The sequence below is a fragment of the Amblyraja radiata genome, chromosome 2, assembly GCF_010909765.2.
Source record: "Amblyraja radiata isolate CabotCenter1 chromosome 2, sAmbRad1.1.pri, whole genome shotgun sequence".
Taxonomy (NCBI): Eukaryota; Metazoa; Chordata; class Chondrichthyes; order Rajiformes; family Rajidae; genus Amblyraja; species Amblyraja radiata.
In genome coordinates, this window is record NC_045957.1 from 9,997,995 (window position 1) to 10,014,932 (window position 16,938).

The 16,938-nt window shown below is 46.3% G+C and overlaps 1 protein-coding gene across 2 annotated transcripts in view; it reads right to left on the reverse strand.

Annotated features, from left to right (window-relative positions):
• nrp1 (neuropilin 1) overlaps positions 1–16,521 on the reverse strand; it is a 265,706-nt gene extending 249,185 nt beyond the window's left edge. The window contains exons 1-3 of one of the 2 annotated variants that reach the window (XM_033042001.1): positions 16,193–16,521; positions 15,502–15,993; positions 10,933–11,107 (exon numbers count right to left, since the gene is read on the reverse strand). In XM_033042001.1, coding sequence (XP_032897892.1) covers positions 10,933–11,107; positions 15,502–15,574 — 248 coding nt within the window. In that variant the 5' untranslated portion in view covers positions 15,575–15,993; positions 16,193–16,521. The remainder of the gene's footprint in view (positions 1–10,932; positions 11,108–15,501; positions 15,994–16,192) is intronic. The other variant, XM_033041992.1, reaches the window with a different exon arrangement.
• Positions 16,522–16,938: the final 417 nt, after the last annotated feature.

A 16,938-nucleotide genomic window follows, 5' to 3' on the forward strand; every position in this document is an offset into this window, starting at 1 on the left:
AGTGAAGACATATTTATTATAAACATCAAGGGAAATGTCCATAAAAGGTCAGGGCATGTGCTAATCATGTGGAGGAAGGAACTGCAGATGCTGGTTTAAACTGAAGATGGTTAATCATGTGGTTTAGACCAATGTTATAAAATCCTGATCAGTATCTTTAATTGGGGAGGGTTGGTCCAATAAAGATTTGTGGTGTGCTCTCGTTAGTGACCATGGCATGAGTTACATGTAATAAGAAGGGTCTCGACCCAAAATGTCACCTATTCCTTGTCTCCACAGATGCTGTCTGACCCGCTGAGTTACTCCAGCTTTTTGTGTCTATCTTCTGGTGGCCGATTAGGTAAAGGGGAGATGCAACAAGACCTGGGTGTCATGGTACACCAGTCATTGAAAGTAGGCATGCAGGTGCAACAGGCAGTGAAGAAAGCGAATGGTATGTTAGCATTCATAGCTTGGTGAGACCACACCTGGAGTATTGCATACAGTTTTGGTCTCCTAATCTGAGGAAAGACATTCTTGCCATAGAGGGAGTACAGAGAAGGTTCACCAGACTGATTCCTGGGATGGCAGGCCTTCCATATGAAGAAAGACTGGATAGACTCAGCTTGTACTCGCTAGAATTTAGAAGATTGAGGGGGGATCTTATAGAAACTTACAAAATTCTTAAGATGTTGGACAGGCTAGATGCAGGAAGATTATTCCCGATGTTGTGAAGTACAGAACAAGGGGTCACAGTTTAAGGATAAGGGGGAAGTCTTTTAGGACCGAGATGAGGAAAACATTTTTCACACAGAGAGTGGTGAATCTGTGGAATTCTCTGCCACGGAAGGTAGTTGAGGCCAGTTCATTGGCTATATTTAAGAGGGAGTTAGATATGGCCCTTGTGGCTAAAGGGATCAGGGGTTATGGAGAGAAGGCAGGTACAGGATACTGAGTTGGATGATCAGCCATGATCATATTGAATGGCGTGGCAGGCTCGAAGGGCTGAATGGCCTACTCCTGCACCTATTTTCTATGTTTCTATGTTTCTGAAAATTAATATTTTTGTTTAAAACTAAACGTTCAGAACTGGAAATGAAAAGTGGAACCAATAGTTGCAGATAGACACAAAAAGCTGGAGTAACTCAGCGGGACAGGTAGCATCTCTGGAGAGAAGGAATGGGTGACGTTTCGTGAAAGGTTCCGACAATTGCAACAGGAGACGAGTTAAAATGGAGGAACAAGGAACTGCAGGTGCTGGTTTACAAAATAAAACAACAGGCCTTGGGTCTGGCAAGAGGATTATATCTGCACACATCAGAATTTGTCAATGGCCACAGAATTTGGATCCTTCCCTCACTGTGGGAAACTTTGATCCCGCTGTGTGGGGATGTCTGTGTTAAAGACTATCGTGTTCTGTGCTCTTTGTTATTTGTATGGCTGTATGGTGACCACACATTTCACTGGACCAATTGGTACATGTGACAAATAAATGTATCTTTTGTATCTTGTAAACCAATCTCCAGGCAATGTTTGTGAACACACTCATTGTTCCATGTGGACCCTCGTGGCAGGTTTGCTTTCAGAGTCATAGTCATAGAGCGATACAGTGCGGAAACAGGCCCTTCGGACCAACTTGCCCACACCAGCCAACATGTCCCAGCTACACTAGTCCCACCTCCCCGCATTTAGTCCATATCCCTCCAAACATGTGCATTCCATGTGCCTGTCTAACTGTTTCTTATCTGTTGGGATAGTCCCTGCCTCAACTACCTCCTCTGGCAACTTCTTCCATACACCCGCCCCACCGTTTGCGTGAAAAAGGTACCCCTCAGATTCAAATTAAATCTTTCCAACTTCACCTTTAACCTATGTCCTCCGCTCCTCATTTCCACTACTCTGGGCAAGAGACTCTGTGCATCGACCCGATCTATTCCTCTCATGATCTTACACACCTCTATAAGATCACCCCTCATCCTCCTGCGCTCCAAGGTATAGAGTCCGAGCCTATTCAACCTCTCCCTATGGCTCAGACTCTCGAGTCCTATGGCTCAGACTCTCGAGTCCTGCTAACATCCTTGTAAGTCTTTGATGGATTCGAACAGGTGAGTGGGTAAGTGGTAGAATCTGAGCAGTTAGTGGAATGTGGGGGAAAGTTGCGGTCATAAGATCATAAGTGATAGGAGAAGAATTAGGCCATTCAGCCCATCAAGTCTACTCCGCCATTCAATCATGGCTGATCTATCTCTCCCTCCTAACCCCATTCTCCCACCTTCTCCCCATAACCTCTGACACCCGTACTAACTAAAAATCTATCTATCTCTGCCTTAAAAATATCCACTGACTTGGCCTCCAGAGGCTTATGTAGCAAAGAATTCCACAGATTCACCACCCTCTGACTAAAGAAATTTCTCCTCATCTCCTTCCTAAAAGAACGTCCTTTCATTCTGACTCTATGACCTCTGGTCCTAGACTCTCCCACTAATGGAAACATCCTCTCCATATCCACTCTATCCAAGCCTTTCGCTATTCTGTACATTTCAATGAGCCCCCTCCACATTCTTCTAAACTCCAGCGAGTACAGGCCCAGTGCCGACAAACACTCATCACAGGACCATAATATACAGCATCATAAAATATATGAAGTGTCGATGATTTTGTGATGGTTGGCAGAGGCTGTGGGCCAATGGACCTGCTTCTAGGCTGTGTTACTCTGTGACTCTATGAACAAAGCTTAAGATTCTATGTTGATAAAACTGATAGAGTTTTAAGTAGCATCACTAAATTAGGTACCCTCTGGCATCCACAACTACCTGTGGTGCGAATTATTGAATTTATAATAAAGTGCCTGAGAATTGGGCTATTCCATCTGAAAATACACATTACCATCTAAGGCCACATCAAAACTTAAAACAACTAGTTCAGTGTCTGAGGCATCTCTCATTACATTACATGGAGCGTGAATTTCAATTGATTCTGAATCAAAGCAGTTTCGGCAATATTGTCAATGGCTTAAATTACCCAACACTTTGTTATGAACTCTATCAGATTGTTAGGTACCTTAGGTTAATTTAAGAAATGTTCAAGTCGTCTCCAGAATATCTATTAGTGAGGCCTTTTTTTTTGAAAATCTTTTTCTTTAAGTGATGTCTTTTCCCAAGGTTTTGTTGGTTGGCTGAGTTAAATGTTCTGGTTTGGGTTGAATCGAGGGTGGGATTCAGGTCATTGTCTGCATTGTCCCTGTTCCACCTCCCCCACACCTCCCAACACCCTTCACACAACCCACCTACCCACCCTTGGCGAGGCTTGAAGCCCAGAGAATGGACTCTTCCTCCGTGCAGTAAGTCAGCAAAAAGAAAACAGTGTACGATACGATACAATAGAACTTTATTTATCCCAGGAGGGAAATTGATCTGCCTACTGTCATATAACACAAGAAGATTCATGAAACATGAAATTAAAGTGACGAGTGGAAAGGATTGGGGATGTGCAAAGATTGGGGAGGGGGGGGGGGGGTTGGAGAGGAGTCAGTCTACCCCACGACAGAAGGGGGGAGGGAGGAGTTGTACAGCTTGATAGCCACAGGGAAGAAGGATCTCCTGTGGCATCCTGTCCTGCATCTTGGTGGAACCAGTCTGTTGCTGAAGGTACTCTTTAGGAGTACTCCTAAAGAGGCGACCAAAAACATCGTCTTGTTGGAACTGACAGTGCCGTGGGAGGACCGTCTGGAGGAGGCCCACGAGAGGAAGATGGCCAAGTATGAAGAGCTGGTCATAGACTGCCGCAAGCAGGGCTGGAAGGCAAGGTGTATGCCCATCGAGGTTGGCTGCAGCGGTTTTGCAGGGCAATCGCTCTACAAAGCCTTGAGTGCACTGGGCAGCAACGGAGTGGCGAGGAGAAAGGCCAACAAGAACACCACAGAGGCAGCGGAGAAGGCATCAAGATGGCTCTGGATCAGGAGAGGAGGTCCATGGGGAGGAGCGAATGCCACCTAAACACAAGTCGTGGTCTGATTAACCACGGCTGGGTCGCCTGGGTGAGGGTGTCTGATGTTGAAAGACCCGAAACACCCAATGACCCCAGGTTACATCACTGATGATGTGTTCAGGAGCATCTATCGATGTATTTGTATCTATCGATGTATTTGTATCAAACTAAGTACTCCTTAATACTCCGCACACTACAAGAAGGCCACCTCTGTTCCTGTACTCACTGGTAACATACCCGTGTGTTTACGGTGGGGGTGGCCTGTATTGTCCAAGATGCTCGGCAGTTTGAGGAGCATCCTCCCCTCCAAGATCACCTCCTTGCACCTGTACTGCAGAGGTTGTACCCATTGGGCCCTCAATCTCCTCAGAAGTGCGACAATTTAAAAAACGTTTCAATTCCACTGACCTCTAATTTTAAAAAAAAGTTAAAAAGTAGGAATAGATATCAATGTAAATTATAGAATCATGGAGTCATGGAGTGATACATTGTGGAGACAGGCCCTTCGGCCCAACTCGCCCACACCCGCCAACAATGTCCCAGCTACATTAGACCTGGAGAATGCATGTTGACCCACGTTTTTCTTCCTCCTCCCCAGATCAGGAATCTCCCTTTCAATGAATGAGGGTTGTAATGGCATGCCAGGTCTGGTTGACATAGTATCACAGAGGCACACTCCCTGACATAATATTTTGGAAAGAAGGGTCTTGAAGGGTCACCCGTTCCTTCTCACCAGGGATGCTGCCCGTTCCGCTGAGTTACTCCAGCATTTTGTGTCTATAATACTAGGGGATCCCACTTTGCTCAGAGTCCAACTGAGTGGGTTTCAGCAACAAAGCAGAACGACAGATGTGCTGGCATCTGTCACACCGCTTACAGACTGCACTAACCCAGAATCTACCAGCATCTGAATGTCAATGATTCCCTTCAGAACCACCAGCCATAGCTGCCACTGCTGTGTAAGAAGGGACTGCAGATGCTGGTTTGCAACCGAAGGTGGACACAAAATGCTAGAGTAACTCAGCGGGATAGGCAGCACCTCTGGAGAGAAGGAATAGGGTACGTTTCGGGTCGAGACCCTTCTTCAAGCTCAGAGTCAGGGGGGAGAGAGTCCAGAGATATGAGAGGGTATGGTGAGAAAACAGCAGACAATGCAGACAATGATAAGGAAATGTATAATGGTTAATTGTTAACTAAGGGGACGGTGACAAGAAGGTCCCACCTCTGTTCCTGTCATTTCTAAGTTCTTAAATTCTAGGTATATGCTCCTCGTACAAGCACACTTGGGAGTTCCAAAATATCCTGCGTTAGTCTTTCAAAGCAAGTCATTTAAGGTAAAAAACTGGAATAACTCAGTGGGTCAGTCAGCATCTCTGGACCACCTGGGTAGGTGACGTTTCAGGTCAGGGACCCGTGGGGTGAATAGCGGGGGGGGGGGGGAATAGCGGGGGGGGGGGGGGGTGGTAGGGGGGAGGGGCACGGGAATGAAGCTGGGAGCGAGGAGATGCAGGACAAAGCGTTCCCGGTAATAGGTGGACACAGACACCTATCCAAGTTCTCCAGGGATACGGCCTGTACCACTGAGTTACTCCAGAAATGTATGTCCTTTTCTTGCACTATGTTCTGAACACTGTTTATTCTGTCTTTTACCCTATCTGATGTCTTCATGTAAGGTATGATATACCTAGATATCATGCAAAACCAATTTTTTCCGCTGTATTTAGGTAGGGTAACAATACACCAATGCCAAATTCCAGTGTTCAGTGGCTATCTTGATTGGGTTTCAATGGCAACCAGGTTCTGAGTAGCAATTCAGGTCTCCCATTCCTTCTCTCCAGAGATGGCAATCGTGGTGGCGCAGTGGAAGAGTTGCTGCCTTACAGCGAATGCAGCGCCGGAGACCCGGATTCGATTACGGGTGCTGCCTGTACGGAGTTTGTACGTTCTCCCCGTGACCTGCGTGGATTTTCTCAGAGATCTTCGGTTTCCTCCCACATTCCAAAGACATACAGGTTTGTAGGTTAATTGGCTTGGTAAATGTAAAAATTGTTGGATAATGTTAATGTGCAGGAATTGCTGGTCGTGTTTCCGTGCTGTATCTCTAAACTAAGGACGCTGCCTGTCCAGTTGAATTGTTCCAGCATTTTGTGTCTGTCTCTGGTTTAAAACCAACATCTGCAGTTCCTTCCAACTAATAAATAATTGCTGCAGGATTTCAACAGAATAACATGTGGTATGCCAATTTTCAATATTTAGTGATTGGTAAGAATATAGTGTACTAAAGGCTCTTAGATTTGAATGCAGGGCCATGGTGTTCAAAATCAATGGGTGTGAACTTGCCTTGTTAGTTGTTTTATGGCCGACTAGAAGTTAATCTTCCTAGGGATTTTAGCAGCTTCTGCCTCACAAAGGAATGCAGAAACTGTGTCAATGTTCTGGAACAGTAATAACCAGAGCTGCGTCGCAGAGATCTGTAATACACTTCTGACCAGGGACCAACCAACTTAAAGCTGGAGTAAGTCAGTGGGACAGGCAGCATCTCTGGAGACAAGGAATGGGTGACGTCTCGGGTCAAGACTCGACCCGAAGCGTCACCCATTCCTTCTCTCCAGAGATGCTGCCTGACCCGCTGAGTTACTCCAGCTTTTTGTGTCTATCTTCGGATTAAACCAGCATCTGCAGTTCCTTCCAACACCAAACAAATTAAATTCTTCTTCCCCGACTCTCACTCTGAAGAAAGATCTCAACCCAAAACATCACCCATTCCTTCTCTCCTGAGATGCTGCCAGTCCTGCTGAGTTACTCCAGCATTTCTGTGCCTATCTTCAGTATAAACCAGCATCTACAGTTCCTTCCTGCACATTACATTTTTTCATGCACTTTGAGAGGCAGATGGCCCTGGAAGGTTGAGGTGAGGGGATTTTGTTCTCTTTTAAGTCCGCATATCCCTGGAGGCAAAATAAATGCCCTAATGGACTGGATGGCTCAGCCAGATAAGCAACAGGAAGCTTATCAGTGCTCCCTATAAAGCTTATCTGCGCACTTAAAGCTCCCTAAACACAGGCTGGCACTAACCAGTGCCTTAACTTTTTGCATGGAACTAAATGTTCCCTCCATGCCAGGCACAGCAGACCATCAGTCATTATGTATTTCTGGTTGGAAACATGACACACACAAAAAAACGTACCAAATGTACCAGTCAGTAAAATTATAAAAGTCTTCTTGATCAGTTTAAAGAATTTTATGTGATATGGTTTCTTTCACACAGTCATTTTTTCAATGTGTTGGATGGAACGCAGTTGGATGGAAGGTACTTCAGACTGAAGAAGGGTCTTGACCTAAAATGTCACCTATCCATGTTCTCCAGAGATGCTGCCTGTCCCACTGCGATACACCAGACTTTTATCAATTTTTGATTTCAATGCTACCAACATCAAATAATATCCACTCACTCCCATGAAAACTACGACAGGAACACTAGATTTCAGTTCTGAATTTTACTTATGTTAAATATATATTTTTTACTTTGCACAAGGTACTTCTCATGTATAAGCAACTAAAGAAAGTATTCAAATGTAGGTAAAACCTCAACTGCTCCCAAATTCAGCAAAACAAAGAAATTGCATGTGGTTTTGACTGCTAGCAATCCTCCTACGCTCAAATTAAATATTACACGTGTTTTAATTAGGTAACCAAAATCAACAGCCAAGTCCTGCAGGATATCACTTTAATCTTTTTTTTCCAGAGCCAATATTTCTTATTTCAGTCAGTTCCTTTGGCAGTGCACAGTATGAACAGTACTCCAGCAATAATTTTCCGATTTGCCTTCTGACATTTCAGTATAATTTATGAAAACATATATAATTCTTTCGATCAGCGATGTATTGCACAAACATTCAAGAGATAGAAAATCAATCGAGTCAAATTTTCTTAAAGGCTTTTCAGTTACATTGGATAATATTGTTCTGTCACTGGCAGAACTCCTCCAAAGATGAATGGGAAATAATTCTGTAAAGCCTTATATCTTGGATACAATCAGATACTTTACGAGGATGTTACTAGGCCTAGAGGGTCTGAGCTACAGGGAGCGGTTGACTAGGCTGGGACTCTATTCCTTGGAGCTCAAAGGGCCGAATGGACTACTGCACCTAGTGTCTATTGTCATATTGTCTATTGTTTTCAAGAGAGAGTTAGATTTCGCTCTTAGAGCTAACGGAATCAAGGGATATGGGGAGAAAGCAGGAACGGGGTACTGATTGTGAATGATCAGCCATGATCATATTGAATTGCAGTGCTGGCTTGAAGGGCCAAATGGCCTACTCCTGCACCTATTGACTATGTTTCTATGTTTCTAGGATGAGGGGTGATCTTTTAGAGGTTTATAAGATCATGAGAAGAATAGATCGGGTAGATGCGCAGTCTCTTGCCCAGAGTAGGTGGCTCAAGGACCAGAGGACATAGGTTTAAGGTGAAGGGGAAATATGAATCTGAGGGGTAACTTTTTCTAACAAAGGGTGGTGGGTGTATGGAACAAGCTGCCAGAGGAAGTAGTTGAGGCAAGTACTATCCCAACATTTAAGAAACAGTTAGACAGGTACATGGATAGGGCAGGTTTGGAGGGATATGGACCAAACACTGGCAGGTGGGACTAGTGGAGCTGGGACATTGTTGGCCGGTGTGAGCAAGTTGGCTGAAGGGCCTGTTTCCACACTGTATCACTCTAGGACTCTATGACTTGGCTTGATCTTGAAGTTCTATTCTAATGAACTGGAAATTGCAGCCAGTCATAAATATTGCAGAAAATATATGGTTTTGCAACACAAAATTAACAGCCTTCACTTTTAAATTATTTAACTTATTAATGTAAACGCAGACTGCTTTAATCAATCAGTCTATATTTTGGAATACAGTAGGAGTTTGCACTAATCACAAGCCACAATGAAAGCAAAGAGCAGCTTGAGCAAAATAACAACGAGGATTGAATTAATAAACAGTACAGCCACAAACTAAAGAATGAAAAACAAAATGACTAAATTCAAAACATCTCGGATAGCAGTCATTTATATAGAACATGACAGCATGACAAAACACTGACCTCTGTGTTCCGAGCTTTGAAATGCTCCATTATAGATTAACAGCTTTCAAAGTTAAAAGCATAAACTGTCAAAATGCTACTTATAACCTGTGGTAAGGTATTGCATTAAACATGTAGGAAGGAACTGCAGATAAACCCAAGATAGACACAAAATGCTGGAGTAACTCAGCGGGACAGGCAGCATCTCTGGAGAGAAGGAATGGGTGACGTTTGGGGTGGAGACCTTTCTTCAGACAGGGGATCAGGGGAAAGGGAAACGAGAGATATAGACGGAGATGTAGAGAAAGACAGAACAAATGAATGCAAGATATGCAATAAAGTAAGAATGGTAAAGGAAACAGGCCATTGTTCTTGAAGTTCTGTTTGCTGGGTGAGAATGAGAAGCTGGTGTGACTTGGGTGGGGTTGGGATGGTGAGAGAGGGAATGCAGGGGTTACTTAAAGTCAGAGAAATCAATAGTCATACCACTGGGGTGTAAGCTGCCCGAGTGAAATATGAGATGCTGTTCCTCCAATTCACGTTTGGCCTCACTCTGACATTGGAGGAGGCCCAGGACAGAAAGCTCAGTGTGGGAATGGGAAGGGGATTTAAAGTGTTTGGCAACCGGGAGATCAGGTCGGTCCAGGCGGATTGAGCGAAGGTGCATGAAACATCGTTATTCCACAACACATTGGATCCTCAGTTGGGGCTACTAAGTCAAAATTCATTTCTACTGCACATGGCTAGGTTTGAAAACTTCTTTGAGTTCCAATTTTTTGTAGTGCAGCACAATTAGACGGCATTGTATAATGACATTTTGTTTTTCTAAATAATCAGCATTTGAACTATTAAAATATCAATTGCAGCAACTTGCAGGTACTCCGGCATTAACATGAGGATTGTTTTTACAGATGAAATGCTCTGATTCTTGGTGGCAATTTTTTTTACATCAATGTAAAGTCGTGGGTGTTACCATAGTTTGTTAAATTTAAATAATCTTTATAGTTCATTTGCATCTCATTGGGCTTCACATTGCAATGGTGGCAATATGTAGAACATATGATGATTGATCGTTTGCAAGGAGCCTTTACCAGAAGAGTGTTCTCATTGCTTGACGCAATGACATAACATTCACTCATATTGCCTCCTTGGGAAATAATATTTTTGCCCCATTGTCTGACTACTTTCATCATGAACCAATCACGATTTCTAAAATTAAATAACACTGATACTCACGTGGCTGTTAGTAATAGTAATACAGCCGGTAAAAAAAAAATATTGTGTAGGAAAGAGCTGCAGATGCCGGTTTAAACAGAAGATAAACGCAAAAAGCTGGAGTAACTCAGCGGGTCAGACAGCATCTCTGGGGGAAAGGAATTGGTGACGTTTCATGTTTATAACGTCCTCACCTTACACATGGCCTGTTTCCTTTATCATCGTTCCTTTTTTTGTTGCATATCTGTAATTCACTTGTTCTACATCTCTCGTTTCCCTGTCCCCTGACTCTCAGTTTGAAGAAGGGTCTCGACCCGAAAAGTCGCCTATTCCTTTTCTCCTGACCCGCTGAGTTGCTTCAGCATTTTGTGTCTATCTTCGGGTTTTTTTTTTTTAAGTAATCGTTCAGCATCTGACATCCCGTACCTAGGTATTTGTAAAGTGGAAATATTGACAGATTTTCCATACAAAAGGCAGAAGACCTGAAACGTCACCCATTCCTTCTCTCCGGAGATGCGGACTGTCCCGCTGAGTTACTCCAGCTTTTTGTGTCTATTTTCCATACACACGGTTTACCTCCTCCCACTTGGCCAGCTCCAGTAAGTACGTTGTTACCACTAGAGGGACACTGAACATGAATTCGAAACCTCTTTCCAAAATCTAGCCACGGGACTTACTTGCAATCTCTGTCTTCCAGATCAAAATGAGGGTTGAAATTAATCAGTATTCTCTGATAAATTTCGGGCGCTTGTATGACCCAGGTGCAGCTCTGCCGCGGGTAGTAATTGTGTGGGTATCCAGGAGATTGAAAGTAATCCGGGGTGGTGATTTGTACTGCACCCCCACACCGATCTACAAAAGAAGATTACATTTAATCAAACCACACCAAACCAAACCAAACTAAACCAAACCAACCATTCGTGATGCTTTATTTACAATGCGCATCTTTATCCCAACCGCTGAATCCGCCCAGAATCACGAATGCTCCGATTTCAAGTTCAAGTGAGTTTATTGTCATGTGTCCCTGTATAGGACAATTGTATTAGAAACATAGAAAATAGGTGCAGGAGTAGGCCATTCGGCCCCTCGAGCCAGCACCGCCATTCAATATGATCATGGCTGATCATCTAAAATCAGTACCCCGTTCCTGCTTTTTCTCCCATATCCCTTGATTCCTGTAACCCGAAGAGCTAAATCTAACTCCCTCTGGACTTGAAAACATCCAGCGAATTGGCCTCCGCTGCCTTCTATGGCAGAGAATTGCACAGTTTCACAACTGCATCTGCAGTTCCTTCCTGCACAAGTTCCTCCAGCAGTTGGTGTTGTTTTTTGTCAACAGTTTTTCCAAGCGCACAGCAGTCGCCTGTCATGTGTAGGAAGGAACTGCAGATGCTGGTTTACACCGAAGACCGACACAAAAAAGCTGGAGTAACTCAGCGCGCCAGGAAGGCAGCATCTCTGGAGAGAAAGAATGGGTGGCGTTTCGGGTCGAGATCTTGCTTCAGACTATATACTGAGGGGCCACATTTGCATAGACTGAAGTGTAATTCTCAAGTACCGGATTTTCTGCGGTCTCCGCTCACTGTTAAGAGAGACTCAGTGTCCAGAATAGGTGGGGGATTCGAGGTGGAATCTTTTCAATGTCGCGCCCATCCCAGCGCTAAATGAAAGACCTGCACCTTCATTAATTAGCGTTGACCAATTTCCCTCCGGGGATGATTAAAGTTTATCGTATCGTGTAGTTAAAGTGACCCTTGCGTGTTCATTTTGTGCCGATTTAAGTCGGCCCAGAGAAAGCCGTTTCATTTTTGAACCCTTCCCACCGCCAGCCGAACGGTGGAGCGCCCTGTATCTCTGGCGATGAAAGGACACACAAGACTGCAGATGCAGGCAGGGATCGTGAGCAAAACACAAAGTGCTGGACAAATCAGCCGGTCAGGCAGCATCTGTGGAGGCGAATGGACGGACGAACGTTTGGGGGCCGGGACTCTACTTCAATCTGAGAAGCAGCCCCCCTCCCCCGTCCGAAACGTCGTCTGTCCATTTCACTCATCAGATCCTGAATGACAAAAGATAAGACACAAAATGCTGGAGTAACCAGGCGGGACAGGCAGCATCTCTGGAGTGAAGGGATGGGTGACTTTTCGGGTCGAGAGAATCAAAACTCCAGCACTTTGTATCTATCCTGAGGTCGCTTTCAGTCTCCTCCCAGTCTAAAAAGGAACAGGAGACCGGGCTCAATTGCCTTCAATTAAAACATGTCACGCCAGGTAAAATAGATAATCCAGGAGAGAGTTCAAGATTGAGCTCTTAGGGCTAAAGGAATCAGGGGATATGGGAAGAAAGCAGGAACGCGGTACTGATTGGGGATGATCAGTCGTGATAACATTGAATGGCGGTGCTGGCTCGATGGGCCGAATGGTCTACTCCTGCACCGATTGTCTTTGTTTCTATGATCAATGGACCCCACGACTCGCACATCAAGGGCTGACGAAAGGGGTTTAGCTCAAGTTAACCCTTCTCTGGGTGCGCTGCGCCTCTTTCCCATTGAAACCCTCAGCGACAGCGACAGCCAGTGAACAGAGCAGCGGGGCAGCCCCGTGTGTGGGACCTGTGAAGCGCCACTCGTCAGGCCATGAGTGATAGGAGCAGAATTAGGCCATCCGGCCCATCTAGTCTACTCTGCCGTTCAATCATGGCTGATCTATCTCTCCCTCCTGTCCTAACCTCATTCTCCTGCCTTCCCCCCATAACCCCTGACACCCGCACTAATCATTCATTCACTGACTCGCCGCTAAACTAATCTGCACCCCCTCCCGATACACGTCAGGCCACACACATCCAAATTAATATGCCACATCTTCTCTCTGAATACATTTTCTAAAATTCCCGGGACCCCATCTATAAACCATTCTCCAAACCATTCCCCTCACTTTCTCGGGCTGGAGTTTTACATTTACGACCGGGTATTCGATTAACGCTATATTTCGTAATAAACTTATTTTTTTGAATAACTTTTCTGTTTTTCTGATATGTATATCGTCGCCGTCTTTCCCCTCCTCCCCGCGCCCATTATTCTAAAGCCACGTCCGGATATTTCCTGAAGATATCAGACACAAAATGCTGGAGTAACTAACTCAGCGGGACAGACCGCATCTCTGGAGAGAAGGAATGGGCGACGTTTCGGGTCGAGACCCTTCTTCTCTCCAGAGATGATGCCTGTCCCGCTGAGTTAGTTACTCCAGCATTCTGTGCCTTATCTCCGGTGTAAAGCAGCATCTGTAGTTCCTTCCCACACATTTCTGCTGGGTGTTTTCTCGCGGGTTGCGGCTAGATAATAAAACGGGTGTCCTTTAGTTTTTTGAGACGTGGGTTTGGGGGAATTGGTAGCTTTGAGTTTAGAGGTGTCAGTGGCTTTTCAGAACGCCAGCAAGCACAGGAGCGCCGGAGAAGGCATCGGCTCTGTACAATCTCAAACCAAACGCCGGTCAGGAGGTGAGCAAGGGGGCGAGACCAGGGCACCGCCAAGTGGTTGATTTAGGATTAATAAATAAAATCAGTCTGGAAGATAGGCTGCTGGCCGCCAGACAAGGTTAATATGTTAGGCGGCGGGTCTTAAAAAAGAGTATAGGCAAGCGGTTTTGTTAAGCGTTCCAAGTATATCAGTGGTGTTGTGGAGATTAGATGGAGCCGGCGTGTCTTCATTGTAAGATCGCCGCCGTGGTCCTTCAGATCAAAGGAGGTTTGACATACCAAGGAGAGGGGATATAGAAACATAGAAAATAGGCGCAGGAGTAGGCCATTCGGCCCTTCCAGCCAGCACCGCCATTCAATGTGATCATGGCTGATCATCCTGAATCAAGATTCAAGAGAGTTTATTGTCATGTGTCCCAGATAGGACAATTAAATCCTTGCTTTGCTTCAGCACAACAGAATATAGTAGGCGTGAATACAGAACATATCAGTGTGTCCATATACCCTTGTATATCAGTACCCCCGTTCCTGCTTTCTCCCCATATCCCTCAATTCCTTTAGCCCTAGGTGCTAAATCTCTCTTGAAAACATCCAGTGAATTAGCCCCCCACTGCCTTCTGCGGCAGAGAATTCCGCAGATTCACAACTCTCAGGGGTGAAAAAGTTTTTCCTCTCCTCTCAGTCCTAAATCCCGCCCTGCCCGCTGTAAAGCCCGCAATGCCAGCTACCACCAGGCTCATCCTACCCGTTTGCACAGTTTCAGTTGAAAGCAGCCGCTGTGTCGCCCGCTCCAAGCAGCCAGCAACTAGTGGTGAAAGGGAAGGCGAGCGCTCGCCGAGACCAGAGCAGACAAGGACCGCTAGTTCCCACTAGAGGTGGCCCAGCAAGACCGGGGGTTCGCCCGGAAACACACTGACAGAGCAAACCGTGGAGGGTCAAAACACACAATCCAACCGTCGCCGTTTAGGCTGGAGCGGGACGCGGCGCTTTCTCCCCACAATATCGGTTTGTTCAGTAAGCAGACATAACATTTCCGTGGACACCCCCCGACCACTCCCTTTTTCACACCGAAGCTATGCTAAAAGATAGTCCCTTCTCTCCGGAGATGCTGCCTGTCCCGCTGAGTTGCTCCAGCATTATGTGTCTAACGTCTGCGGTTTAAACCAGCATCTGCAGTTCCTTCCTACACACTGTTCTCAAGGAGTTCTGGTGATCAGACCCCGCCGTCCCGCGGAGCTAAGATTGTCCTGCGCTGTTTTCATCTACATTAAGAAACGACCCCTTGTTCCCAAGCCCCAGTGCCACTGTGCTCCCTTGTGTTAGTCGGTTCTCCAAGGCTGTAGCACCCATAGACAACTTATAAAATAGGTGCAGGAGTAGGCCATTCGGCCCTTTGAGCCAGCACCGCCATGCAACATGATCACGGCTGATCATCTAAAATCAATACCCCGTTCCTGCTTAATCCCCACATCCCTTGATTCAGTTAGCCCTAAGAGCTAAATCTAACTCCTGGCCATCTCTCTGGGTCTGCGCTGGGTCTGGGTCTGACCCGGGACTGACTTTGGTCGGGGGAGGGGGGTGTCAGCTGGCTGTTCTCCTGGTCCAAAAAGCTGGGGTTTCGATGCTCGGGCGGCAGTGGAGTCCCGAGGAAGGAGTCACACTAGCTGGCACCGCAACTGAGTGGAGAGGGAGAGGGAGAGGGAGAGGGAGAGGGAGAGGGAGAGGGAGAGGGAGAGGGAGAGGGAGAGGGAGAAAGCGCTGATGTTACTCACCATTCTTGTGTACCTCGGACAGGCCGATGGCTGCAGCCAGTATATGCAGTAGAAAAGCCAGGTGTTTCTTCATGACACTCGGAGATTGTACCAAAAAACCAGCGTGGCGTGCAGACAGAGGAGGGATAGCGAACACGCACACACACACGCACACGTTAAAAAAATAAAATAAAACGGGCTGCGAGTCCTGCTCTTAACGGAATTGGTGACTTTGGGAGATCTGAGCGACTTGCATTCTAATCGTTTAACTCCGATTTCCTCCCGCTGCTCACGGATAACACGGTTCCTGTTCCAATGTCTGGTGTTGCCATTTCCTAAAAAAATCCCGAGCCAATAAAAGCTTTCCACAGACTCCACGGAGAAAGAGAGAGAGGAAGAGAGAGAGAGAGGGGGGAGCGGGGGGGGAGAGTGGTTCCACCCACTGACAACAAGCGATCTTCACACCGTAGCGGCGGCAGCAGCAGCGGCACCAGCGGCACACAACGAGCCTCTCTGTCGGGGAGAAGACAAGACAGTTAGCGACCTCCACTAAATACATGTACAGGCGAACATAAGTTAAACACTGAGCCCAGGCAATCTGTTTGTAGATCGGGGCGGCAACCACAACATTGTACTCGCGTCCGTATTGTACCGAAAAGTATAAATAATGAAACGCAGGACGTTTAGTTCCGGTAAATGGTATTTCAATCACCTCAGATAGGTTGACAGCACTCTCACCCCGATGCTCTCTCTCGTCTCCTGACTCGCGCTCAGAAATGGATATGAATTGACTCCGGGGTGGCGGAGGTTGTCAATTAGGTGTATTCTCACAGGGGGGGACGAAGGGGGATTGGCGTAACTCCTCCAGTGTAACGGAGCAGGGTTGCAAGTGTTCGCAGGATGGGTGTAAGACAGAGACTGAGAGAGACAGAGGCTGAGTGAGTGAGAGAGGTGGGGGAACCGCTCCAAGTGGTGACGGCGCAAGCCACTCAAACCGTTCCGTCGTCTCTCGCCAATACACTCAGCTGCGAAAATAACGAGAGGGTTCAGTCCCCGCAACAGCACTTGTGCGAAAGGCTAGTTGCCCGACCATCCAGCGCCCTGAAAACCAGTGGGAGCCGCCCAGCCTTGGACACCGCAGCCAACTCTAAAATAGACTAGAAGCCAACAACATGTCTTAGACGCACAGAATCTCTTGCCCAAAGTAGGGTATTCGAGGACCAGAGGACATGGGTTCAAGGTGAAGGGGGGGGGGATTCAATAGGAATCTGAGGGGTAACTTTTTCTACACAAAGGGTGGCGGGGCAGTGAGCTATCCACCCAGGCCGAGCGGCCGGCGGTGACTCAACCGGTCCCGTTAGTCATCGGCGAAATCAAGAAAGAGCCGTCACTCCCTGGCCGCTTTTGTTTTAATTTTTGCGTTGGAAAGGAACCGCAGATGCCGGTTTACACCGAAGA